At 47.5% G+C, this 25,705-nt stretch overlaps 1 protein-coding gene across 2 annotated transcripts; it reads right to left on the bottom strand.

Moving 5' to 3' along the window:
* On the bottom strand, positions 1–18,970 carry ACAT1 (acetyl-CoA acetyltransferase 1). 2 transcript variants are annotated; one of them, XM_047071364.1, is made up of 12 exons: positions 18,866–18,970; positions 11,532–11,579; positions 9,624–9,741; positions 8,183–8,278; positions 7,851–7,951; positions 6,816–6,959; positions 6,020–6,170; positions 5,106–5,201; positions 3,455–3,568; positions 2,551–2,615; positions 937–1,094; positions 1–308 (listed from the first exon to the last, which is right to left on the bottom strand). In XM_047071364.1, exons 1-12 carry the CDS (start codon positions 18,935–18,937, stop codon positions 188–190), a joined length of 1,284 nt encoding a protein of 427 aa, XP_046927320.1. In that variant the 5' UTR covers positions 18,938–18,970; the 3' UTR covers positions 1–187. The 2 variants fall into 2 exon arrangements, with proteins under 2 accessions (XP_046927320.1, XP_046927321.1); XM_047071365.1 differs by lacking the exons at positions 9,624–9,741; positions 18,866–18,970 and having other exon boundaries at positions 11,532–11,564.
* Between the last annotated feature and the right edge of the window lie 6,735 nt (positions 18,971–25,705).

The raw sequence follows: 25,705 nt of genomic DNA, 5'->3' as shown, positions 1-25,705 counted from the left end.
TTTAGAGAAGAAAAAATTTATTTAGAATTTCAAAAGATTTGAGAGTTGACCTTGTTATTAAAAAAGTTAAAAAAACAAAACCCCAAACAGATGATCTTGTTACAGCCTGACCCCGGGTACTTGGTCATACTGGTGGCGCCGGGCCCTTCGAGCCACCTCAGGTTGTTGCTCTGGACACGCGGATGTTCTACAGCCTCTGGACCAGCATGGCAGAAGCCCCTCCTCCTCCATTGCAGATACTGGCAAGACCGTATTGCCCTGGCTTCAAGGTGTGAACCATATGAATGACAATCCGGGCTCCAGACATCCTGGGACGGAGAGATCATTTTGGTCTTTAATAAATTATAGAATACATAACCAAAACCTGTTTCGATTCCAAATTAACTTGAAAGGTCTAGGGGCCCCTGGGTGGCTCAGTCGGTTAAGTGTCCCACTTCGGCTCAGGTCATGATCTCGGGGTTCACGGTCCGCGAGTTGGAGCCCCAGCATCGGGCTCTTGTGCTGACGGCTCAGAGCCTGGAGCCCGCTTCAGATTCTGCGTCTCCCTCTCTCTCTGCCCCTCCCCTGCGTGTCTGTCTGTCTCAGAAATAAATATTAAAAAGAAAAAAAGGCTTTCATTACAGACAGCAGAATTTGACCCCTTTTCTTAAACCGGAGAGAGAGGTTTCCAGAACAGGGCTTTTTTAAAAGCCCAAGCATAGACTTTACTTTTAAATAATCTTCTTCATCGTAAAACTAACCGTTCTTAGGCAACAGTGACATGGCTGTGTTTGGTATCAAGTCCTGTCACAAGTGGGGTTTGCTCTTTCAAGGACGCTGGGAAGGAAACGGTTAAGAGTAATAGGAATGAGCAGGAAGCAGTCTGGTTTAGACAGAGATACAAAGGTCGTTAAGTAGCCACTAGCCCAGACGCAGGTTATTTCCAGAACCACCTACCCGATGGGATGTCCCAGAGAGACGGCACCTCCGTTGATGTTCACTTTTTGGGGGTCAAGCTCCAGCATTTTCATGTTGGCTAGCACCACCAGACTAAAGGCTTCATTTACTTCCCACATTGTAATATCCTCTTTTTTCAATCCTGCATCTTTAAGAACCTAAAAATTTAATTTTACAGTTAACATTTATTTTCACTGTTTTCTTGGAATTCCGCAATTTGGGTTTCTATTTCCCCCTCATGCAACAGATATTTAAATTTGGAGTTTCTTAGTTTCCAGGAGGAAGGGCCTTTTTATTTTCTGCTTTAATTTCTCATCTTACTGCACTATGAGCAAAGGATTTTCTTTGCATTTCTTTGTTTTGCAGCGAAACAATTTTCTTGAATGTTCCATGGGTACCTGAAACGAACACGTATTCTCGATTTGGGGATTCTGACTTCACAGCCTTGAGATCTATTTGCCTTGATGCTTGGTTGCAGATCTTGGTCTGCCAAATCAAAGAGTGTGGGTCTTTCTCTACATCTCCTGTAGTTTCTCCTTTATAAAAGTTGCCGTGGGGTGCAGGAGCACAGACACTCTTAGCTGTTGTACCTTCACTGTAAATTACTTCAGGTCTTTTATTCTATCAGCTATTGTTCTGGTAGTTCCTCAGCTATGCAGGAAGGCTTTGGGGTGTTAATGGTTGGATGATGATTCTCTCTCTAAAATCAGGCTATTTCCCCTTTCACTGTGAACTTGAAACTTCCTCCCCCTTCCTCTCTTCCTCCAGCAGGCTCAGTATTTTAAGCTGTACTGCTCCAACAGCCTAAGGCAACAACAGGGCACCTGAGCGTGGCCACCTGTCGAGCTCTCAGTCGGGCCGGGGTCAGGAGCACACTTCTGCCTTCAGAATCCCTGTGACCCCCCTTGCTCTCCAGGGCGGCACTCACTTTCAGAGGCCGTACCATGCCGTTCCGTTCCTTTCTCCGATCTGCCACCTGCTGCCAGACCATCACTTCCCATCCTTTCTGATCCTCTCTACCCTTCTTCCTCACTGATTTCTGCTCTATGGCTGCTGGTCTCAAGTTCTCCCTCAGGGTGACGCCCTCTCTTTATTTGCGCAGTCTTCTGCGATCCTTCGGCCCCTCAACGCGTTCAGCACCGTCTCTTCCTGTGACCTCCCCCCCCCCACGCACACAAAGCAACTTCCCTGAGAGACATTATCAGAGCGATAGCTTGGAGTAGGTAGGTTTTCCGTTTTTAGGTTTACTCTAAGACTGGCTCCCAACAGTTCCCTTGCAGAATGGGGACCTCCTAGTAGTGAATATGTGCTTTGAATTCTAGAACCAGGCCCCTCAGTATCCCCTTTTCCCTTGCCACGCCAGCCTCCTACTCTGGTCATCACACCAGGTGTGAGGTTCAGCATCATACTTAAAAATAATTCACAGTTTTTGTCTGTTCCACTGAAGATGTCTGTGGATTGCTCAAATTAGTTTCAGGAGAAGTTGGAAGATTCAAAACCAAGCTATCTCTGTCCTTCAGCAGACGAGTGACACTGAAAACCTAAACCCTGCAGCGTTGGTAGAAACAAACCAGAGGCCGGCACAGTGGAGGACCGGCCCTCATCTGTTCTCACCTTACGTACAGCATACGCGGGTGCAACTGGAAAATCAATAGGGTCCACAGCAGCATCAGCAAACGCTGGAGTTTAAAAAATTTAATAGGTCGTTAAAATCTTTTGTACAAGTGATAGCTAACAGTTGTTATATATAATACGCAAAGATGCAAGCTTCCCAATCCTAATAGATGTAAACGTATTTGTTCCTTTTCTAGGATTCTGTGCTTTATAAAACCACATTAGTCATCATAAGCCATGGATTTTCACAGGTAGGAGGTTGGAGGGAACTGGCCTCCAGGGACGCTGGCACGATCTACACGTAACCGTGGGCGCTGCAACAGGCAGATGCCACGTCCTGCCGTATCCAGTGAGGATGCCTGCAAGCATCCAAAGTACACGACAGCCTCAACGACGGAATCATTGGTTACAAAATGTCAACAGTGCTGAGGTTAAGAAACCAAGACCTGGACTAAAACTGAAGTTGTAAGGCTTTTAGTAAGTAACGAAATGGTATTGGTCTAACACACTGAGAAGGCAAAGCAGATTTTACAACTAGAAATACGTGTAACGAGATTGAGGGTATGACGAGGTCACACAGGAAATCTAGCTACTCGGGCATTTATTATGAGCTATTTAATCCCTAATTTCGTACACTTTTAATAACTACCTTTCTCCTTGGTGCCACGGTAAAACACGTACGTTGTACTCTCCCACTCCTCATACCGGACAGGACAAAAATTTTTAAAGCTCACTCTTCCCGTGAAGCAAGTTGTAACCAAGGTTAAAGGAGCTGCTCGCTCCCACTATGAGTTACATCCCATCACACGGTACACGTGTAGACACCGTGTATTACCAGCATGGAAACCCCACTTCGGGAAGTGTGCAGACGTGAAGGGATAAACGAGCCGAGAACACGACCTACCCGTTATCCTTGCCAGCGGCTTCACGCTGAGCCTCTTGGCGGCATCCGCGGTCATCAGAACCACGGCGGCCGCGCCGTCGTTCAGCGTGCTGGCATTGGCCGCCGTGACCGTGCCTGCAAGCACCAGTGAGCAGGAGGTGAGAACACAGTTTCACACGGAATTCACCGGGGTCGATTTAATAAATTCCTGCAGGGTAATGCCTGGGTGGTTTGCCGCGTGAAAAATGACCACGATGCGTGGCGAGAATTCCAGCTTCCGGGAAGCACACGCAGAGCTAACTCTAACACTCGTGTAAGAGTGCCTTGGGTTAGTTCTGGACCCGTCTGGTCAAAGCTAGCTCAGAAACACGTGTGTGATGGCACTAGGTACGTGCTGGCTTGCACTTCAGACATACGGACCAGCCCGCTATTTTTTCTCCCCAGAGAAAGAGAGAAGCAAAAACTCGGTATCAAAACCAGGTACTTGTTCTCTATAATCACTTCAAGTTAGACGTCAAGAACTCTAAAGATCATTCAACTTTTTAAGTTTATTTGACAGTCCGTTTGTGAGCACGTGAGGGGCAGAGAGATCATCCCAAGCAGGCTCCGCACCATCAGTGCAGAGGCCGAAGTGGGGCTCACGCTCAGGAACCGTGAGATCATGACCCGAGCAGCAATCAGGAGTCAGATATTCAACCGACGGAGCCACCCAGGCGCCCCTCGACTGAACATTTTAAACATCGGAATGTTACAGTATGTCAACTATGTCAACTAAGCAGGTTCTTTTTTTTAATTGCAACAAACACCCTACAGTAGACCGCAGCTAAAAATATAAAAATATGTTTCTGTAATATGAATTTTATATGATACTTTAAAAAAGACTGACCCAGGGACGCCTGAATGGCTCAGTCAGTTAAGCGTTCAAGTGGATTTCGGCTCAGGTGGTGATCTCACGGTGCGTGAGTTCAAGCCCTGATTCAGGCTCTGCACTGACAGTGCAGAGCCTGCTTGGGATTCTGTTCCCCCCCTTTCTCTCTGCCCTTCCCCCTGCTCATGCATGCATTCTCTCAAAATAAATAAAACGCTTTTTGAAAAATAGAGACGACTGATCCACTCCTATAGTTGGTATTAAGAAACTCAATCAGGAAAGGCAGAAAAGTAACTTTGGGTTACGACAACTGTATATACAGCCAATTTTAAAAGCAGAACTGACCTTCTCAAGGATTCCAAAAGCATTAATTTAAACACTGGCATCCACTTACGGTAGCATTTGACAGTTACTGAGGGCCTACCTGGCACTGGCGATAAAACAGGGAACAACTCTGCTGTCGGCTTCCTAGTCAAGAATCTTACAGGGATTTAACATCTCAACGACTTTCATGTCACAATGCACTTTCAAGATGAACTGCGAATGAAAAACTGCATTCTATACCCATTCTACAATCTCTTCCCTAGGATTTCTATTTTGAAGGTATTAACCAGTAAGCGATTTTAAAGATTTTTTTTAATAAACATAATTTGTTCATTTCACATGAGCCTGACATAACTGAAAATGTTAAGTAACAGCTATATGTTTTCTAGAATTACTTTTTAAAAAATCCTTAGGTGGTTCCCAGACTAGCTATGGTACATTCACTCCTCTTTTTGTCACGCTTCATTTCACAGTACTAACCATTTTCTTTCTGGAAAACGGTCTTCAGCTTTGGAACTTTGCTAAAGTCAACACGTCTATATTCTTCATCTTCTTTCACCACTACATCTGGTTTACCTGAAACACAAGTCTTTTAAGTAATCACCGGCCAAGACCACAGTGAGTCGGTGCGATGCGTGGGCAAGGACCTGGGCAGCCTGGGCCGCCTCTGTGCCCATGCACCTCGCACCGCCCAGGGGACCCCACGCTACCTTCCATCCCCTGGGCCCTGAGAGTGACTGAAAGAGGAGCTTATTAAATAGTTGGACGATTCGGATCTTTGATGTGGCCACACCTCGTTCTCTTCCCTCCCTATTCTGCCACCATAGATACGACCCACTCTCCTGACCCTGGGGCCGGGAGAGGCTCCGGCGATTTCCGTCATTCGGAGCCTAGTCATCATTTCTGAATGGAAATGTAACCTAAACCAAAGGAACAAGACTTCACTGTGGATTTAGTCTGCTGGGGGGGGGGGGGGGGGCGGGGGGCACCTGCCCTGTGACCTCTGTGACCACAAGCCCTGCAGAGGGGGCTCTGGGGATGCGGGTGGGACAAAGGGGTGTGGAGCCCAGAGCCGCGTAGCCCCGCCCTTCTAATAAATCCCCGGTTTCACTTAAAAGGCTAATATACGGTCTGTCACTTACACTGCAAAGGTTTTTAACAAATCCATTTCTCGAATTGAAAGTATTATTCTCAGTGGAATCTGGGGAGGTGGAACCTGATACTAAATTGGGTTTAATTCTATTCTCTCTCAACTGGCAACGTTTCCCTTTAGTAACCATAACCATCTGTGTCCTCAGTTGAACAAAGATAAAAACATACTACTTGAAAACCAGACTTCTACAACATGTAAGTCCACTAAAAATCAAACCGATTTTGGAACGTCACGCGTCTACCTTTCGCCGAAATCGTGACAGGAACGACCTCCTCGGCAAACCTCCCGGCGTCCCAGGCCGCCTGACTCCTGCCGTAGGAGCCCACGGCGTACGCGTCCTGCTCCTCGCGCGTGATGTGCAGCTTCTTAGCCGTGTTCTCGGCACAGTTCCCCTGATTCAAGTTGGGATCTTTACCAAACTAATTCACTTGGCGTAACTTATAAAATACCAACTTTGTATAACCTAAAACCGTGGTTAGCAGGTAAACTCAGTTTCTAAAAATACACTTCTTTCGATACCGGGTAATTTTTCACTCAAGTCTCCTCGTCAGGTACTTGAGTGAGCTCAGAAGTTGCCAGTTCAAAGGCAAATTCAACAACTGTGGAATCCGTCATTAGAAGTCAGGACACACCCTATCCCCCCCCCCCCCCCCCGTGGGGCGGTTTATTCAACAACTGAGTCAAACTGATGGAGTGGGCAAAGGACAGTATTTTCCCAAAACGAATGGTGAAAGTGAGCATTTACAGAGCCCATCCTTCCTCTCCAAAACACACTTATTTTAAAAAGTCAAGCAGGGACAGTTGGGTGGCTCTGTCGGTTGAGTACCCAACTCTCGATTTCGGCTCAGGTCACGATCCCAGGGTCATGGGCTCGAGCCCCGTGAAGGCTCCGCGCGGAGTACGGAGCCTGACTAGGATCCTCTCTGCCCCTCGGCCCCCTCCCCAGCTTACCCATGCACTCTCTCGAAATAAACTTAAAGTAAGGTCAAGCAGTATTGTATACTAGCCGGTATTTCTCCTTAAAAAGCAATAATTACCATATGGATTTTATTGTAGACGTCAGTCAGCCCATCCTTCACAATCAAGTCTTCAAGCTTGACGCCACCGTACGGTGTAGCGCCTCTGTTCATTACGTAGGGAGCGTTGGACATGCTCTCCATCCCACCTGCCACCATCACATCCTGCCCGGCAGCGAACACGCACAATGTCAGTTCCAACAGGAGCTGAGCTGCAGACCCAGTAGGCCCGCTTCACAGCTCCAGCACACAAGCGTTCTGTGGGCTTCATTCAACATCTGTTACACGGCGAACATACAAATACCCTCTTGCCCCCGATGAAAAAAACGGTCTCAAGTGTGTCATGATGGGATGGGGCGCCCGGGTGGCTCAGTCGGTTAAGCATCCAACTTCGGCTCAGGTCATGACCTCGCGATCTGCGGCTCTGAGTCCCACACCAGGCTCCGAGCTGACGGTGCGGGCCTGCTTGGGATCCTGTCTTTCCCTCTCTCTCTGCCCCTCCTCTGCTCACGCTCCCTCTCTCAAAATAAACATTAAAAAAATTCTGTCTGTCTCTGCCCTTCCTGCACTCGCGTGCGCTCTCTCACACACTCTAAACTAAAACAAAAAATTAAAAAAATTCAGCGAAGGCAGGAGAAAACCTGCACAATTTAACAAATGAACCTGGGTGTGTAGGAACCATAAATGCGTCATCAATTCTGGGCTCAGTCGAGGATTGGATTCCCAGGGTCAGCACCTTATTCTCATCTCTGATGAAAACCCTCTTCTTCTGGCAAATAAGAAAGTCATGATGTTGTAAATCACCCAGAATCTCAGAAAAAGACCAAGTAAAGTCACCCAAAGACTAAAACATCTTGGCTGAAAACCGTTTTTTAACACAAGACACAGAAGCTATCATCTGACGTCTCCTCCAAGCGCGATAAGCAAATCCAGACGGCGAGCGTCAAACACCACAGCGGCTGGACTCGGGACAAAGGATCGCACTTCTAAAGCACTCAAGGGCGACGTTTTTGGGGACTTCCGACACCACATATTGGAAAAGGAGGTGCTTCTTACCTGATGTCCACACATGAGGCTCTGAGAGGCCAGCATGATGGCCTTCATCCCCGAGGCACAGACTTTGTTCACAGTCGTGCACGGAGTAGACAGAGGTAAGCCTAAAACCGACACAAGTCAGGTCACACTTGTGAAAAAAGAAGACACTCTTCGACAGCCGCAGAGTTAAAATGAGCACAACAGAGCACGTTAACTTCTAACCCACAACGGCATCGCTCTTGCCCGTATAAATCCATGTTCTATGACGCATCTGACATCTCGTTTAAGCGGATATGGCCTCCAACGTGCTGCGCCAAACCCCTTAAGTGTAGAAGAAGAACAATTCCCGGTACCTGCGCCCAGGACCGCTTGCCTCGCAGGGGCCTGACCTTCACCTCCTTGTAGAACGTTCCCCATGTATGCTTCCTTCACTTCTTCTTTCGGAATCCCTTTTGTTACACAAATAAAACAGGCATGTCTGTATTTTATTCAATTGAATAATCAGTGATTACTAATAAGGTATTATATTATATATATATATATATATATATATATATATATATATATAAAACGACATTATATAGCGGGAATGGTTTCTTTTTGTCAGCTGTAAGATTCAGACTCACTGTAGGATTTTCTTTTTAATGTTTATTTTAAGAGACAGAGAGAGGGGCGCCTGGGTGGCGCAGTCGGTTAAGCGTCCTACTTCAGCCAGGTCACGATCTCGCGGTCCGTGAGTTCGAGCCCCGCATCAGGCTCTGGGCTGATGGCTCAGAGCCTGGAGCCTGTTTCCGATTCTGTGTCTCCCTCTCTCTCTGCCCCTCCCCCGTTCATGCTCTGTCTCTCTCTGTCTCAAAAATAAATAAAACGTTGAAAAAAAATTAAAAAAAAAAAAAAAGAGACAGAGAGAGAGAATGAGTGTGAGTGGGGGAGGGGCAGAGAGAGAGAGAGAGAGAATTTTCCTTTTAATGTTTATTTTAAGAGACAGAGAGAGAGAATGAGTGTGAGTGGGGGAGGGGCAGAGAGAGAGAGAGAGAAGGAGACAGAATCCGAAGCAGGCTCTGAGCTATCAGCACAGAGCCGGACACAGGGCTCCAGTCCATGTACCGTGAGATCATGACCTGAGCCAAGATCAGCGTCGAACACTTAACGGGCTCAGCCAGCCAGGCGGCCCTGTAGTACAAAGATTCCTTCACAAGAAAATTAGAAATAGAGGCATTGAGGGACACCCGGGTGGCTCAGTTAAGCGACGGACGCTTGATCTCAGCTCAGGTCATGCATGATCTCACGGTTCGGGAGTTCAAGCCCCGCATCGGGTCCTGCACTGACAGTGCAGAGCCTGCGTGGGATTCTTTCTGTCCTCTCTCTCTCCCTCCCCCGCTAGCGCACTCCCTCTCCCTCCCTCCCTCCCTCTCAAAATAAATAATAAGCGTTAAAAATAAAAGAAATGGAAGGCATTAAGTCATTTCTAAATGTTATGTATGCAGTTAGTGCAAAACAAATACTTGTTCCATTTAATCACTGCCCCCCTCAACACAGAAAAGCACGGGAGCTGGGGTGCCTGGCTGGCTCCGTGGGCAGAGCACACGACTCTCTTGCTTTCTTTTCTCGTCAGTTTTTATTTAAATTCCAGTCAGTTAACACACAGTGTAGAATGCATTTCAGGTGTACAATAGAGCGATTCAACACTTAGGAACACACGACTCTTGATCGCGGGTCATGAGTTCAAGCCCCATGTTGGGCACAGAGTTTACTTATTTAAAAAAAAAAAAAAAAAGCCAAGCAACTACTGACCTGCCTTTTCAATGGCCCCCTGAATTGCAAGGGAACCAAGCCTAGTGGCTGGCAGGGAGGAAAGGCTGCCTAGAAAGGATCCAATGGGCGTTCTCGCGGCACTTACTATGACCACTTCCTGGCAAGACACAAGATGGGAAGAACTATTTCAAAATTTCACCCAAACCCTCTCTCATTAAATCAACATCACTCACAGATCCACAGTGGTCCCCCAGCCTTATCCACCAGGGATACCTTCTCAGATGCCCAGGGGATACGCCTGAAACCGGAGAGAAATGAACACTATACTGGTTTTCCTACGTGTGCACAGCCGTGACGGAGTTCAATTCATAAGTCAGGCACAGTAAGAGGCTGACAACAATGACCAGTCAAACGGAACCACTACAAGAATATACTGGCATCAAAGTCACGTGCACATGGCCCCTCTCTCAGGATCTTACTGTCCTGGATGCCCCCTGAGGACCACCGTGGTGGGTGATGATAAAATGCCCACGGACGCAGGTGACGTGAGGTGAGCCGGCCAGGCACTGGGACGGAGCGTTAGGTTACTACTGGCTTTCTGGGGACATCACAAGGAGGATCGTCTCCTTCCAGGCCCAGGCTGACCACTGGGAACGGACACCATGGAAAGCGGGGTCGCAGATAAGGGGACCCGCTTTATTATCTAAAAAAACAGACTTTTTATGAATGACTACTCCTTAAAACCATCTCAATATTTGAATAGCGGTAAGACTAATCAATCCAATAATGGTGCTTTAGGATTTAAGATCTAACTGAAAACCTCAGACAAACCAAGTCTAAAGCAGGCACAGATGCTTCCCCATTGTCCACAAGAGGTCTGAAACCAGAAGCCTGAGTTTTGATTCTACTACGCCGTCACAATTTAGGAAACGATCAGTTTCCTTGCCACCTGCACCGTCAAGGGCGCTAACCAAAAGGCTTCTTCACTGACGGCGGCTCTGGGCGGGGGGCGGTCCAGACCTGCGTGCTGGGTGGACGGGGCTGGGCCATGCAAGGAGGACACGGCACAACCATAATTTCTTAAGTGATTAGTAAGATAATATTAATATGAACCATAAGAAAAAATAGATAAAGCCCTCTTAGACACTGTCAAACTATTTTAACAGTCTTCTCCTCACACTTGCCTTGGGCATTCTCCTAAGGCCGGAGATAAATAAGGGAAGTGTTCCTTAGATTTCTGGCCATTAGGGACACTTGGGCGGCTCAGTCAGCTAAGCGTCCAACTCTTGACTTAGGCTCAAGTTATGATCTCACGGTTTGTGGGTTCAAGCCCCACATGGGGCTCAGCACTGACAGTGTGGAGCCTTCTTGGGATTCTCTCTCTCCCTCTCTGTCTCTGTCCCTCGCCGAATTGTGCACCCTCTCTCTGTCTCCCCCCCTCCCTCAAAATAAATAAACATTTTTTTTTAAGTTAAAAAAAAAAAAGATTTATGGCCATTAAGAAGTCATTTGAGGGACTCGGAAAACAAAGAGAGCCCCTCAGAAAGCACCAGGTGATCAGATGATGGTCCTTCCTACCTAATACGCAGCCTGGTTCAGTTTCTTTCTGCTAGTATCTTCCATGTGGCCTCTACACGTCCCTCATGGTATAAAGAGGGTCCCTGAGAGTCAGGACGAACACGGCCCAGTTGAGAGAGAAGGCTGTTCGGCAGGAGACGGTGGGGACGGAGCAGATATTTATTATCCAGGGCAAGGGCAGGAGACTGATGTCTCTTCAGGGGCATGTGGGAGTTTAACCTAGTATTTCAAGAATTAGCTATTCCCAACCACAGCAGCCCCCAAGGTGGCCCCACAAACATGCAAATATAAAGATAGACATTTTTTTTATTGACCACATTTTCCTTTAAATTTTTTAAATTTCTAAGTACGATTTAAATTTATACTTACATTCAAAGTGGGTTTTGATACATAACTTCGCTCCATGTATTTTATTTCCTGTAATATAAACAATTATAAAGTTATCGTGTAAAAAATATTAACCTACATCATTTTATACTTCTCGGCAGCGAGGTTATGGGGACTTCTTTCTGCTTCCGCGAGTTTTTATTTCCACATTCTACACCACGCATATCACTGTTACAATCTGAAAAAATACTACTTTGTTAATACACTTTTTAGCTATTCATTGAAATGTTGCTTTAACTTCAGATAAGTTTATAAACTTAAAATTTCTAGGCCTTTTTAAGTGTAAGTTTTATAAAATGTAGTTTTAAGTTAAATCTAAGTTCTAAATTAAGTAATTTTAGAGCTCCACAAGAAAATATCCTCGTTGTTTAAAAAATATATAAATAAAACTTGTTATTTTCTTCATCCACTTCTAACGAATGTACTGATTTATCTGAGGCAAACATACCTCCTATAAACATGGCCTATATTCCCAGACAAATTATTTTTCAAGAAAGAAAAGGGTAAATACCTTGCCGTACACCCCACTTCTTTCTGCACTGCTCTTAGGAACAAAACCCATCAAGACCAAGTTGAGGAAATACAAGTCACAGTTCAGAGACCTGACTTTCCTGGCAATGAACAACTTACAGGACAAAGAACAAAGAATAAATTTTTTTAGCCTCTGGAGTCAGTAAGCAAAGTAAACACTCAAAACTAACAACTTCTATTTAGAACCTACTCTTGTTGATAGTTATCAATGGGCAATCACACCTCAGTGTAACAAACCCACAACACATAAAGGCTGGCCTGACTTCGCGCAAATAACCCACGGCGGCTCTCGATTTATAACTCGGCACGAAAAGAAAGTAGATTCGACGAGTGGTTATGAGCAGAGAGAAGCGCAGTCACCGCAAGAAACTGGTTTATCAAGCGTTTAGATAACAGATGCAAACAGCAACGTGAGAGAGAGTGCTGTTCCGGGCAGTGGAAGAACAGCATTTAAGATCATCTTCTTTCCCCAGGTTAATATGACGGAGTAAGTCACTCTTAGGTAGAAAGTTCACATAAACGACTCTGCTACAAGAAATAACCTAATTTAGGGGCGCCTGGATGGCTCAGTCGGTTAGGCGTCCAACTGCAGCTCAGGTCATGATCTCACAGCTCGTGGGTTCGAGCCCCGCATCGGGCTCTGTGCTGACAGCTCGGAGCCTGGAGCCTGCTTCCGATTCTGTGTCTCCCTCTCTCTCTGCCCCTCCCCCACTCATGCTCTGTTTCTCCCTTTCTCAAAAATAAACATAAGAAATACATTAAAATATATATATATATAATTGTTACAATATTCAAAGCAGCTCATATTCTGAAGCGATGTCTTTACAGTCTTTGTGAGGAAGGGATGTCAAATACACCTGCTAATGACCTGATCCTTCACTAGCTCAGTAACCCCTGGAATCATTTACGTTCCCGAAGGCGACATCAGGAATCCGGTATCCATAAAATATAATCCCTCTATTACAGCAACATCATAGTCTTACAAAATGAGAAATGTCGAAATTACATGTACACATTCCACGCTCCAAAGACAACATGTAAAAAAAACACAGGGAGCCTCATACACCATCCCCAGGGATCAGTGAGAAGGCTTACTTGGCGTGACGCAATGCTCTCCAGACAGAGTTCCAACAAAACGCTGCGGGCAGCAACTCTACATTCTAAGTTCTTCTTTCCAATAAATATGTCACAAGTACACACAACAGAGGTCACCGACATGTTGTCACTTCCAGACTAACCCGTCTGCGCAGACCCTGAAAGGACATTCCCCCGCCATCTCTACCTGTCTAGAAGCTGAGTCATTAGACGAGCCAGGTTGGTGATGTGACTTCACTCTCCTGAGCTTCCCATGTACACACTGGCCCAGGGCAGCACACGAGGGCCTCGGCCGGCGAGACCCAAGTGCACCTGCCGGATGCCCATACTCCTCCCTCTCAGCTGTGCGAAAACAAGTGCGCCCTTAACACATCATATAATCGGGGCTGCTGCGGACAGAACCGACTTCTCGTGAAGGATTCCAGCTTATCCTCTGTGATCCAACTTTGAATTACAAGTTCCCGCTGGTATTCCCAAATATTTGGAAACTAACACACTTTTAATGGAAACCCAACATACTCGATCTTGTGGGCTGTAACTAAAGCAGTGAAAAGAAATTTTTTAAGTTCCCATTTGCACTGAACATGCCAGTCACGGCCTCGCCAGCTGCAGTCCTTTCTCAAACGGGGTGGAAGGGACAGCCCTAAGTACCTCTGACTGCACCCTCCTCCCGCGGGCCAGAGCCGACAGCACCATGGACGGGGTGGACTGTGACCCAAGCGGCACCCCGAGAGACCGGCTCAACTGGGGGATGACGGGCCCTTCAACGGAGGGGTCCCGGGCGCCGGAGCCGGTGGGCACCACGGCCAACGCGGCGTCACAGCAGAGGTGGCAGGGGAGAAGGGAGCCCTCGGCAGGCAGAGAAGTAAAGGAAGGCAACATAACTGTTCCCACAACAGGAGGAAAGAGCTTGACGGGCCGCAAGAGGCACAGGCAGTTCCTCGGAGACTGCCCTTCCGTCAGGGTCCAGTAACGCGGCCGATGATGCCTCGGATGCCGGGAGCCGCCCGCGGTGAATATTCCCAACCCCCAACCCCCAACCCCCACTGCACAGCGAGTCTGGAAGGGAGGCGGGGCCTCGGAATCACGCGGCCTTTACTCGGGCCACTCCGCCTCTTCAGGGGTCCTGGTTCTAACCCAGGGCTCCCAGGCCTCTCCGCCGGCCCGACGCTGCCTGCAGCTGCGCTTTCACAGTCCACAAGTTCAGGCGCGCCTCCCCTCCTCGTCCCCCTCCCCCCAGCCCCCGCCCAGCCTGGACCCAGGCGCACAGTCAGGCTCCGCACGTTCAGGTGCACCTTCCCCTCCTCCCCACCCGCGCCCAGATCCAGGCGCACAGTCAGGCTCCGCGGCCTCCCACACAAACACCCGCAGACTTCCCAAACCGCCGACCCTGAGCGTGCACCTCACTGCTCGGCTTCCCGGTCCCCAAGTTCTCCAACAGGTGGCCTACGGTTGGCCGCTCACCAACGCCCCGTCCACCCCCGGCCTGGCACCAGCTCAGCAGGGTCCGCGCGGCCGGCAAGCCGCTCGGTCTCGGTCTCGGGAAGCGGGTCCGGCCCGGGCTCCCTGCCTGGGCCTCCTCCAGCCGGGTCCCCTCCACCGCAGGGCGCCGGGACCACCAACTGAGGCCTCCCTCTCCTCGGCGTCCACAGTCACAGGGTCCTGGGCTGTGTCACCCCTCCCAGCCCGCCCAGGGCCGGGGCCTCCCTTCTCCCTCGGCCTCACGGTCGCCCAGATGACCTGCAAACTGTCTCCAGCCTGACCTCCCCACCGACCTGCAGACTCAGGATCCAAGCACCACCTCGTTGGCCTCAGTTCCGTGTCCAAACCACTGCCCTCAATTTGCACCCCAGGAAACTGGCTGCCTCCCGGCAAGTCCCACCTCCAAACATCGCAGTACCCAAGCGCTCAAGGCCAGACCGTAAGACTCACCCTTCACCTTCCCCAAAACCCAGATACCCTACCCCAGATGCGGGCACTCCCGTGTCCAAAATACACCTAAATTCTTCCCCCTCTCCACCTCCACTACTGCCACCAGGTCCTGTCCCGCTCTCCCACCAATATGACAGCCTCCTGCCCAGTTCCCTGCACCCAGCTTTAAAAATGTCAATCAGGGGGCGCCTGTGTCTCTCAGCCTCAGCCTGTTAAGCATCGGACTTTGGCTCAGGTCACGATCTCCTGGTCGGTGGGATGGAGCACCGGGTCGGGTTCTGTACTGACAGCTCAGAGCCTGCTCGGGATTCTCTCTCTCTCTCTGCCCCTTCCCCACTGGCGCTCTCTCTCTCTCCCCCTCCCTCAAAACAAATACACAAACTTAAAAAAGTTATGCTAATTGCAAGCAACAGTTTTCAATGTAGGTATTTCATTTCTCTAATCCCACTGTTAAAAAAATCTTACCTAACTACCTTGTTATATTAAATCTTTACAGTCTGAGTGCCCCGTTACGGGTTGAACTGTGCTCCACTTCCCAACCCTGCCAAAACAAAGAAGACCTAACCCTTGTACCTTAGGCTGTAACTTTATAGACAGTGGTCCTTATGGAAACAAGCAAGACGAGTAGCCCTAATCCGGTAGGACTGACGTTCTTACAGAAAGAGAATTTTAACACAGAGACAGACATGCACAGAAGAAAACAGAAGACTGGGGGAGACTGCCCAGTGCAGACAGAGAACTGGAACCATGTATCAACAAACCAAGGAACTCCAAAGATCGCCAGCAAACCACCAGAAGGGATGAAGAGGCAAGGCAGGATTTCCCTACAGGAATGGGGGGGGGGGGGGGCGGGGGGGGCGGGTCATGGCAACACCATGACTTTGGAATTTCCAGCCTCCAGAACTCTCAAACGTTTCTCTTGTTTTAAGCTGCCCAAATTGCACAATTTTGTTACAGTAGCCCAAGAAAGCTAACACATCCCCCTTGCTGAAAACCTCCCCTCCCTGGGCTTTCAGACACAGTCTCTTGCCCAGGGTTTCCTCCCATGATGCCATGCTCTCTGCCCTCCCCTTCACAGGATCCTGCTTGTCCAACCTGTCCTGAAATGCCCTGTCTCCCTAAGGCCCCACGCGAATCCTGCTCTCTTCTCCCTCCATGCACGGAGCTCATCAATGCCTGCGAAGGCTACCGCCGACCGCAGCTGGTCGTTTCCAAATGTGTATTTCACGCAGTTCTCTTACAGGCCACACCGTTTCCTCTAACTGGCAACTCCAAACTCAAGTCCAAAATACAACTCATCACTTTCTGTCTACTGCCCCACATCTGTTCCTCTGAAAACCTCTACCGTCCGCTAAATGGCAGGCCAAGGCCCCCAAATTATACCTAACTCCTTCTCGCTCAGTTCTTCTTAGCCAATTAGTCATGAAGGGCAACAGATTCTACTTCCAGGCTACCTCTGGAATCTCTCCTTCTCTGCCTATGTTTATTAGCACATCCAACAGCTTACGGCAATACCCTGACTTTTCTTTTGGCCTGAGTAAGAAAGCAGGCCGACGGACTGAGGTGCAAAAACCATGGGGTGAAAGGGAATGGGAAGTGTATCCACCAGGGTTCAACGAGGAAAATGAAAACCTGCATTTGAAACATACCTGAATGCAGAGATTAAATACAAAGGTGATAGGAAAGCTAAGAACAACAGGAGACAGGCAGTGCAGATTAACAACAGAAAGGCATTAGCACATTTAGGACGTTAGGACAAAGGGAAGAACCAAGGTTACCAAAGCCAAGGGGTCAGGGTCACCTTCCAAAAACAAGAACCAAAAGAGCCACTGACTTTGTCCGCAACACCATCTAAGGGCAGACGGAGAGAAAATAATCCTGGCTTCTCCCTTCCTATCTCCCAATCTCTTACCAGCCTCTGAACACAGCCAGAAGTCAGCTGGTAGACCCTAGATGTTTGCACACCCAAGAGGAAGCCCTGCAGCAATACAGAGGGCAGAAAGGAATCTGACAACAAACAGACCCAGGACAGGCACAATGCAGTAATCTGTTTTATCAGTTCGAGTATTTAAGACAAAAACAAAAACAAACAAACAAAAAAAGGGCTCCTGGGTGGCTCAGTCAGTTAAGCATCCAACTTTGGTTCCAGTCATGGTCTCACAGTTAGTGAGTTCGAGCCCCGCATGGGGCTCTGTGCGGACAGCTCAGAACCGGGAGCTTGCTTCGGATTCTGTGTCTCCCTCTTTCTCTGTCCCTCCCCACACTCACCCTCTGTCTCTCTCAAAAATAAACAAACATTTTTTTAAAAGGCAATAGTTTTGGGTCAAAATAGGAGCTTCAAGGAGGCGATGCTCAGTAGTATCAAGAAGGTAAACAGGAAGAAAAATAATACAAAAAAAGAAAAGCGCTGGTATTCTTTGAATGAGTGGCAGGGAAATCTACCCCCAGCCGCTTAGTGATTACAGCTAGCAGGGCAACAGGCTCCAATGAAGTCCGTTCAGGTTTGCTGATCATGAGACACTTGTGTGCCAAGGGTAACAGTCACATTCCATTCAACAAACTGGCACTGAACACTGAAAATCCCCTTACAACAGATTTCTGTAGTTCAGTAAATGACCACTTAATTCAAATTACCAACGCTGTGAACTTACAGCTCCACTCTTTCATCAGCAACTGTGTGTTTGACGGTAATATCTTAACTATAAATTAAGAAGGCTCTGCATCTGTGTTTATTTCTTAACAGGACCTAGTTCACCTGGTCAACACTGGCTGAAACCCTGACTTCCCCAATCATTCCATGAAATACCAAACAAGCTCAGTAAGAACTGATCCTGGTACATTTCCCAACTCCCCTCTGCAGCTAGGTGGGGGTAGGAGGGGGAGAAAGAAAGAAGAAAAGAACTCCTGGTTCCTGGAAACCCACTCTTCCTGCCTTTTCTATTTGCTCAGTCACCGGGGGTTATTTTTAGACTCTTCTTTTACCCTTGGCCCTGCACCCTCCCTGTCAAGTTCCACATTTATTCTTTCATAAATCTCTTGCATAATGCTGCTCCCTTTTGCAGCTTCTGTTGCCAGCATGCAGCTCAAGTTACCTCAAACCAAAACAGACAATGGTTTTCTCCCCCACTTCAATCCTCCAGATCTCTGGCTATGACAACTCCCCCCCCTCCAAAAAAAAAAAACCACATCAACGGTCTCCACTGACTTGGGTCAAATCCCAACTCATAAAAAATGACGTGGGTGGACTTCAAAGCGTATTACCCCAATCAGCCTGGAAAACTCAGGCCTCACCAGCCACACCCTGAAGTCTTACTAATCCCTACATTTTGCCAGATCCTGAATCCCTGGCAAATTTGAGCTGCACCAAGGGCCTCTTTCTATTCCCCCTTAGGGCCTCACGTCTCGCAAACCCAATGATGACCTACTGCACGAACATAAAACATCCTGACAACGATGCTCACAAACATGTTTTGTTTTGTTTTTTAATCCCGGGAAAAATTTTAAAGGAAAGAAGGAAAACCCCGGGGAAGACGTTTCGCTCAGGGTGCCCGCCAGGGAGGGACCCTTCGGCCTGCAACGGTCCGAGCCCCGCACAACCAACGCGCGGGTCCCCGCAGGCGCCAGGCAGCGGCGCGCATGGAGCATGCGCGGTACAGGTGGGCTTCCCGGCGAGAGTTCCCGAGGCCTGCGCCTGGAGCTTCGCGGGTCCTTCCCTGCGCGGGCCGGCATTCTGCAGCCCGGGTCCCAACCCCTCTCACCCGCATCAGCCTCCGGAGCAGGTGGCCGCGCCCACGGGCGCCGCCACGCAGGAGAGCCGCCAGCACAGCCATGACCACCAAGCACCCAGGGACACCTTCTACGTGGAGACTGCCGGCGCACGCCAGGGGTCCCCGCGCCGCTGCCCCGCCCACCCCGGACCGCCGCGCCCCGCCCGCTCCCCAATAGGAGCCCCGGACGGCGACGATGCACGCAGCTATTGGCCGACATCTGGGGGGGCGGGGCCACGGAAGACCTTCTGGCCGGAGGAGCGGGCCTGAGCCCGGAAGGGTCGGGAGGCGCCGCTGCTCCAGTCTTCGCACTTCCGACCGTGTAGTGCCAGGGGTGTGGTGTCACCTGAGTGTTTTCTGCGGCTTAGGTCTACACAGCTCATTAAAGTATTATTCAGACATCTGATTAGGTTTTAATTTATGATGAGATACTTTTGCAGCTATTTCAGTAGGAGGGGAATAGAATGCATATTAACAGCTAACTTTACTGAACAATTAAGAATTTTTTAAATTTAATTTTATCTTTTAAGTAACTTTTTTTCATTTTATTTTTATGTAGGCTCTACACCCAAGGTGGGACCCACCTGAGATGTAATCCCATGCTTCACCGACCCAACCAGCCAGGTGCCCCTTTTCTAATGACTACACCCAATATGGGACTGGAACTCACAACCCTGACATCATGAGTCACGTGTTCCAGCGACTGAGCCAGCCAGGCACTCCCACAATTCAAAAAAGAATTCTGTTAGTCGTCAGGGCACCTGGGTAGCTCACTGGGTTGAGTGTCCAAGTTGGACTCAGGTCATGATCTCATAGTTCATGATTTCGAGCTCTGCCCTTGGGTTCTGTGCTGACAGCCCAGACCCTGGAGCCTACTTCAAATTCTATGTCTCCCTCTCTCTCTCTGCCCCTCCCCACACGCACTCTGTCTCTCTCTCTCTCTCAAAAATAAACATTTAAAATTTTTTTTCAAAAAAGATGCTCTCCCTCTCCTGCTCCTCTCGCACACCCACATGCTCTTGCTCTCTAAAAAAATACATATTTTAAAAAATTCTATTAATCCTCACAAAAACTCCACGAGTTAGATGCTATTTTTATCTCCCCCTTAACTAATACGCTAACTGAACAAAGAAATTAACTTTTTTGCCAGGTTGCACAGAAAGTGGTAGCACTGGGGTCTGAACTGGTATCTTCAGGTGGCATTGCTTTCCTGTTCCTTTTCCCAGAGAACCACGTAAATGTTACGATTATTATCCTCACATTTTGGGGAACCCATTACTTGAGCTTGAATTTTCACCTGTAGACAATCTTTGTGTCGCTAACATTACTGTCTTTTGTATTGATTGTCATGTAGAGGATATAAGGAGTGACAACAAAGTGAACCTTCAATTCAACAAACCCCAAGCCCAACTCAAGTTTTTCCTACAAGAAAATTCCCACCCTTCATTAGGTTTCGTTGGCAGCTGAGGGAGATTGAATTTTTAGAAGATGGCCACACCCATACTCAGCTCACCTGACAAGCTCTTCTTTGTGACGAATGCTCCCTCCCCCTATCAGCGGTGGGGGCCGTGTCCCTAGTCTGGAACCTGGACAGTGAGTGCAGTCTGGCAGGAGCGACGTTGTGTGACTTCCCAGGTGAGGGCCAGGCAGAAACATGAATAAAAAGCCTTCAGGTGATTCCAGTCCCCAGCCTTCAACCCTTCCAGGTGAAACCCCAGACATTATAGTGCAGATAAGCCTTCCCTCTGTGCCCTGTCTGAATTCATGATCCATGGAAACCATCAAAGAAATGAAATGGCTGTTCAGCACCCCTATCTTTAACTTCCCAGACACCCCAGGTTGTCCCTTAAAGTGGTGTTTGATTCCTCCACTTATCAGAACTTCTATATTCAACAGGTCACCAAGTCCTAACCCCTTCCTTTGAATGTCACACTCAGTGCCTTCTCTTTCGCTGACCCTCTAGGACAGGAACAAACCTATTCATACTTAGTGCTTCAACAGCTACTGAAAGAAAATCATTACACTGTGTATCCATGTTTAAGCTACATTTGTGTATATATGTGTGTGTGTGTGTATATTTGTGTGTGTGTGTGTGTGTGTGTGTGTGTGAAAGGCCCAAGATATAAAGTTAAATTTTTTACATTGAGTTTTAATTGGATAATTATTTATTTTTCAGAGAGGGAGACAGAACACAAGCCAGGGAAGGGCAGAGAGAGAGAGAGACAGAGAATCCGAAGCAGGCTCCAGGTTCTAAGCTGTCAGCACAGAGCCCGACGCAGGGCTCCAACTCAGGAACCGTGAGATCGTGACCTGAGCCGAGATCAAGAGTTAGACACTTAACCGACTGAGCCACCCCAGGCACCCTGACATTAAATTTTTAAAGAAATCACTCCGAAAATTAAACAGCTGGTCTGGCCTAGTACACAGGGACGACCAGTTGTGACCAGAGAAAGCTGATGAGTACAGGAGGGGATCAAGTGGTAAAGAAGCATAAAGAGGACACAAGAAGAGTCACTTATGCAGCTCTTCGTAGGGGACTGTTCTTTCGCAGTGTAACCCATTTACTGCTCACAAAAAAAAACCCCACTGAACTAGGGGATGTTACTATCCACATTTCACAGCCAAGGAAATTCAGATACAAAAGTGGCATAGTTCGCCCAAGGTCACAGAGCAAGCAGTTAGCGACGCGGCTACAATGTGAACCTGGGCCGTCTAGCTGTGGGTCTAAGCTCTTAACCTCTGTACCAGTTTTGCCTTGGGCAAGGCTCACCCTGGAAGCGCAGGGGGCAGTTTTGATTGGACGGTCGCACCACTGTGTTGGGCGGGACAGCTTCTAGAGAAAGTCAAAGAGACTTAGGGGTAATTGGGGGAAGACAGCAAATGTACTCCTGAGCTTCAGTAAACAGCTGCTTTTCAAAACTAAAGTTCAAAATAAATAAGAGCTTGGGGCACCTGGCTGGCTCAGTCAGTGGAGCATGTGACTCATGACCTCTGGATCTGAATTCCAGCCCCACGTTGGATGTACAGATTTTTTTTTTTTTTTAAATAACAGGGAGGTGGGGAGGGAAGGCAGCTTCATCACTAATGTGAGCAGCATGCAAGAACGTAGTTAATCATTTCACCTAGGATTCTAGGGATTGAGGGGTGCTTGGCTGGAGCATGTGGCTCTTATCTCAAGGTCACGAGTTCGAGCCCCACACGGGGGGGAGGGGGGTAGGGCTTACTACATAAATAATCAGTAAATAACAAAATTAGCTAAGACCCGAAGGCTTACATAGACTAGGAATGAGAACTTTCCAGGCATAAGGCACGGCTTATTAAAAAGAAAAAACCTAAGCATTTGAACATTCAAGATTTTTTTTATAGGAAATAGAAAAACGGCCTGCCAGAATAATTGTAGCACTTGAGTGGTCTAAATTTGGTGCAGTGTAGACTCCTACAGAAGTCAAAACTAATTCTGGTCTTTATCTACATCTGTCAGATAATGGTGAGCGTCCTCCAATCCCCGTCTCCCCTGCTGCCCAGCCACAGGGGAGTGTGACAGGAGAGCCACCACATACACAGTAAGTTCTGTGTTGTGAGAGTAGACGTGAGTTCCCCGATGTAAGCCAGCTTGTCTAAAAACGTAGCCCGCAGGAACACTAGCTGTTAAACAGAAGATTGAGGTGGTCGCCTCCTCACAGAAAGGCCTGGTGATCCACAAAACCCTAAAAGAGCCAACAAGGCGACTCTCCTCTTATAGCTGTAAAGAGAAGACCAGTTAACAGAGCTCGAACTGCTGTTCCTCTTGTTTTGTTTTTCTGGGAACCCTGGACGTCACTGGACAAGTCGAGGTGGGTGTGAGGCAGACGGGGAAGACAGGAATGCCGAGGACAGAAGTGGAGGGAATAATCCTCAAAGCGACAGACCTCAATTTATGAAAAGATAACGAAATTTGACTGAATTTAGGTGAAAATGACTGGATTGAAATTTCTTCCAGAGATAGAAATGGAGTGTTAAGATTAAAAAAAAAAAAAAAAAAAAAGATGAAGTCCAGTTTAAGAGAGAATTTAAAAAAATTTTTCTTTTGTATAACCGGATGTGTAGCTTTTATTTTTTTAATTTTTTTAAAATTTATTTTGAGAAAGAGAGAGACAGAGCCGGAAGAGGGGAGGAGCGGAGAGAGAGAAGGAGACACAGAATCCGAAGCTCTGAGCTGTCAGCCCAGAGCCTGCTGTGGAGATCAAACTCATCAACCTTGAGATCCATGACCTGAGCTGAGTCGGACGCTTACCCGACTGAGCCACTCAGGTGCCGCCCCCACCCCCCCAATGTGTAGCTTGGAGTCATCTTTTCTGCTATGATAGGTAACACAGTATCTGAACGTAGTTATATTAATAAAGGGCTACATCTTTCAGGGCACCTATCTGGTTCAGTGGGCAGAACATGAGACTCTTGATCTCTGGTGGTGACTTCGAGTCCCACTTTGGGTACAGAGTTGGTCTTTTTTTTTTTTTTAACAAAAACAAAACAAAACAAAACAAAAAAACAGCTACCTAAGTTCAAAAGGTAGCTCATCTTAGATTGTAAGTGAACTACATTTGTTAAAGAGACCTAGCCAGTAACCCCATCTACTGGCAGAAGTGTTATGTGGATACTTATGTCTTGGAAAGTAATAGTACTAGTCTTGATAAAATAAATTTTTTGGCCTCTTCCTCTCCGTAATGCCCAGAACTACAGTCATAAGCCCTAGCATGGTTTTCTAAAAGTAGGAGTTAGTTTTAGGAAGGTTAGAACAGTATTTTGACATCAAGGAACACAGTGGAAAATAAAAATATTTAAGAGAAATGTAGGGGGAAATGTGGATATTACATTCATAAAACAAGAAAGATGTTATTGTTCACGTCAAGTTAAGTCTTTCTGTAAAGGTAACTTCTATAATAGTCCATTGGAATAACTCATTGTACTAGGTTGAAGAGTGTGGCCCAAAGTTCTAATCCCCGTACCCATGAAGGTGATTTTATTTAGAAACAAAGTATTTTGCAGCTGTAATCAAGTGAAGATGAGGTTAGGATGGATTAGGTTGGGCCCTAAATTCAGTGCTGGTGTCCGTGTAACAAGAGAAGACAGACACACACACGGGGGCAAGAGGCATGTGGAGAGAGAGGAAGACGCTGCTGTAGTACATCCGGAAAACAACAAACACCACAGGTTCTGGCCACCACCAGAAGCTGGGAGACAGGCATGGAACAGTCTCCCTTAGAACCTACAGAAGAGGGGCGTCGGGCCCAGTGGGTTAAGTGTCTGACTTCAGCTCAGGTCATGATCTCGCAGTTCTTTGGTTCAAGCCCCGCATCGGGCTCTGTGCTGACAGCTCGGAGCCTGGAGCCTGCTTTGGATTCTGTGTCTCCCTCTCTCTGACCCTCCCCTGCTCATGTTCTGTGTTGCTCACTAAAAAATAAATGAACATTAAAAAATTCCAAGAAAATAAAATAAGAACCTACAGAAGGAACCTCCTAACACCTGTATCTCAGACTTCTAGCCTTCAGAATTGCAAAAGAACACATTGCTGTCGTTTTAGGCCAAACCGTAGTGTTTTGTTATAGCAGCTGTACGAAACTAATATACTCATCCTGGGTCAAATTAATATATGTAATTTCCTTATATTTTCCATTCGTATGTTCCATAAGATATCTCCTTGCTTGAAATTCTAGGAAATACAAAATACAGAGTGTCAAGACAGCTTCTCTGGGGGACATATGGAAATGTTTATACCCCATCATGGAAATAAGTTTCTAGGCCCAAGGTGGACACCTCCTGTCTGGGGTCCCACGTCAGGAAATCAAAACTTAGGTGAACTTCCGAGTCCCCGTAAATGCTCCCCTTGACCAGACATGCAATATATCCAGCTGGTCAATAGCCAACTGCCAAGAATCTGTAACGGTTTCCTTGTTCTAAATAAAATCAGCTATGCACACCCAGCCAATCAACAGAGCCAAATACAGACGTCCCTGACTTACAATGGTTCAACTTATGGTTTTCTGACTTTGCAATGGTGAGAAATAACACACATCGGTAGAAACCATATGTGGAATGTTAAATGTTGATCTTTCCCTGGCCGGGATATGCGGTCCATCCAGTCTTGTGACACTGGGCAGCTCTCAGTCGGCCACGGGATCACTAGGGCCAACAACAGATACACTGACAACACTTCTGTACCCATACAACCATTCTGTTCATCACTTTCAATACAGCATTCAATGAATTATACGAAATATTAGAATACACCTTATTAGAAAACAGGCTTCGTGTTAGATGATTTTGCCCGACTATAGGCAAATGCAAACATCCTGAGCACATTTAAGGTCGGCCCTTAGGCGGAACTACAATGTTCGGTATGTTAGAGGTATTAACTGCATCCTCAATGATATTTTCTTTTTTAAAAAAATTTTTTGTAATGTTCATTTATTTTTGAGAGAGAGACAGAGCACGAGTCGGGGAGGTGCAGAGAGAGAGGAAGACACAGAATCCGAAGAGGCTCCAGGCTCTGAGCTGTCAGCACAGAGCCCGATGTGGGGCTCCAACTCATGAACTGCGAGATCATGACCTGAGCTGAGGTCGGATGCTCAACGGACTGAGCCACCCAGGTGCCCTAGTGTGGGAAATTTTTAAGAGGTAAAAATCCTTTCCCTGCTTTTATGCTTTAGATTTGGAGTGATCCCTCAGCCATAGGCTACAGAGAATGACCTGATTCACATCTTCTGGTGTCTGAGGCCTCAAACAATGAGGTATAAGATGAATTAGGTAAAAAATTGGAGGTATGCCAGTCATCCAAAAATGTCACAGATTTAG

This window comes from Lynx rufus, unplaced genomic scaffold (genome assembly GCF_022079265.1).
Source record: "Lynx rufus isolate CCGP_SWC_20201006 ecotype Redwood Valley unplaced genomic scaffold, mLynRuf1.p SCAF_9, whole genome shotgun sequence".
NCBI lineage: Eukaryota > Metazoa > Chordata > Mammalia > Carnivora > Felidae > Lynx > Lynx rufus.
This window is presented reverse-complemented; position numbering and strand designations above follow the sequence as displayed.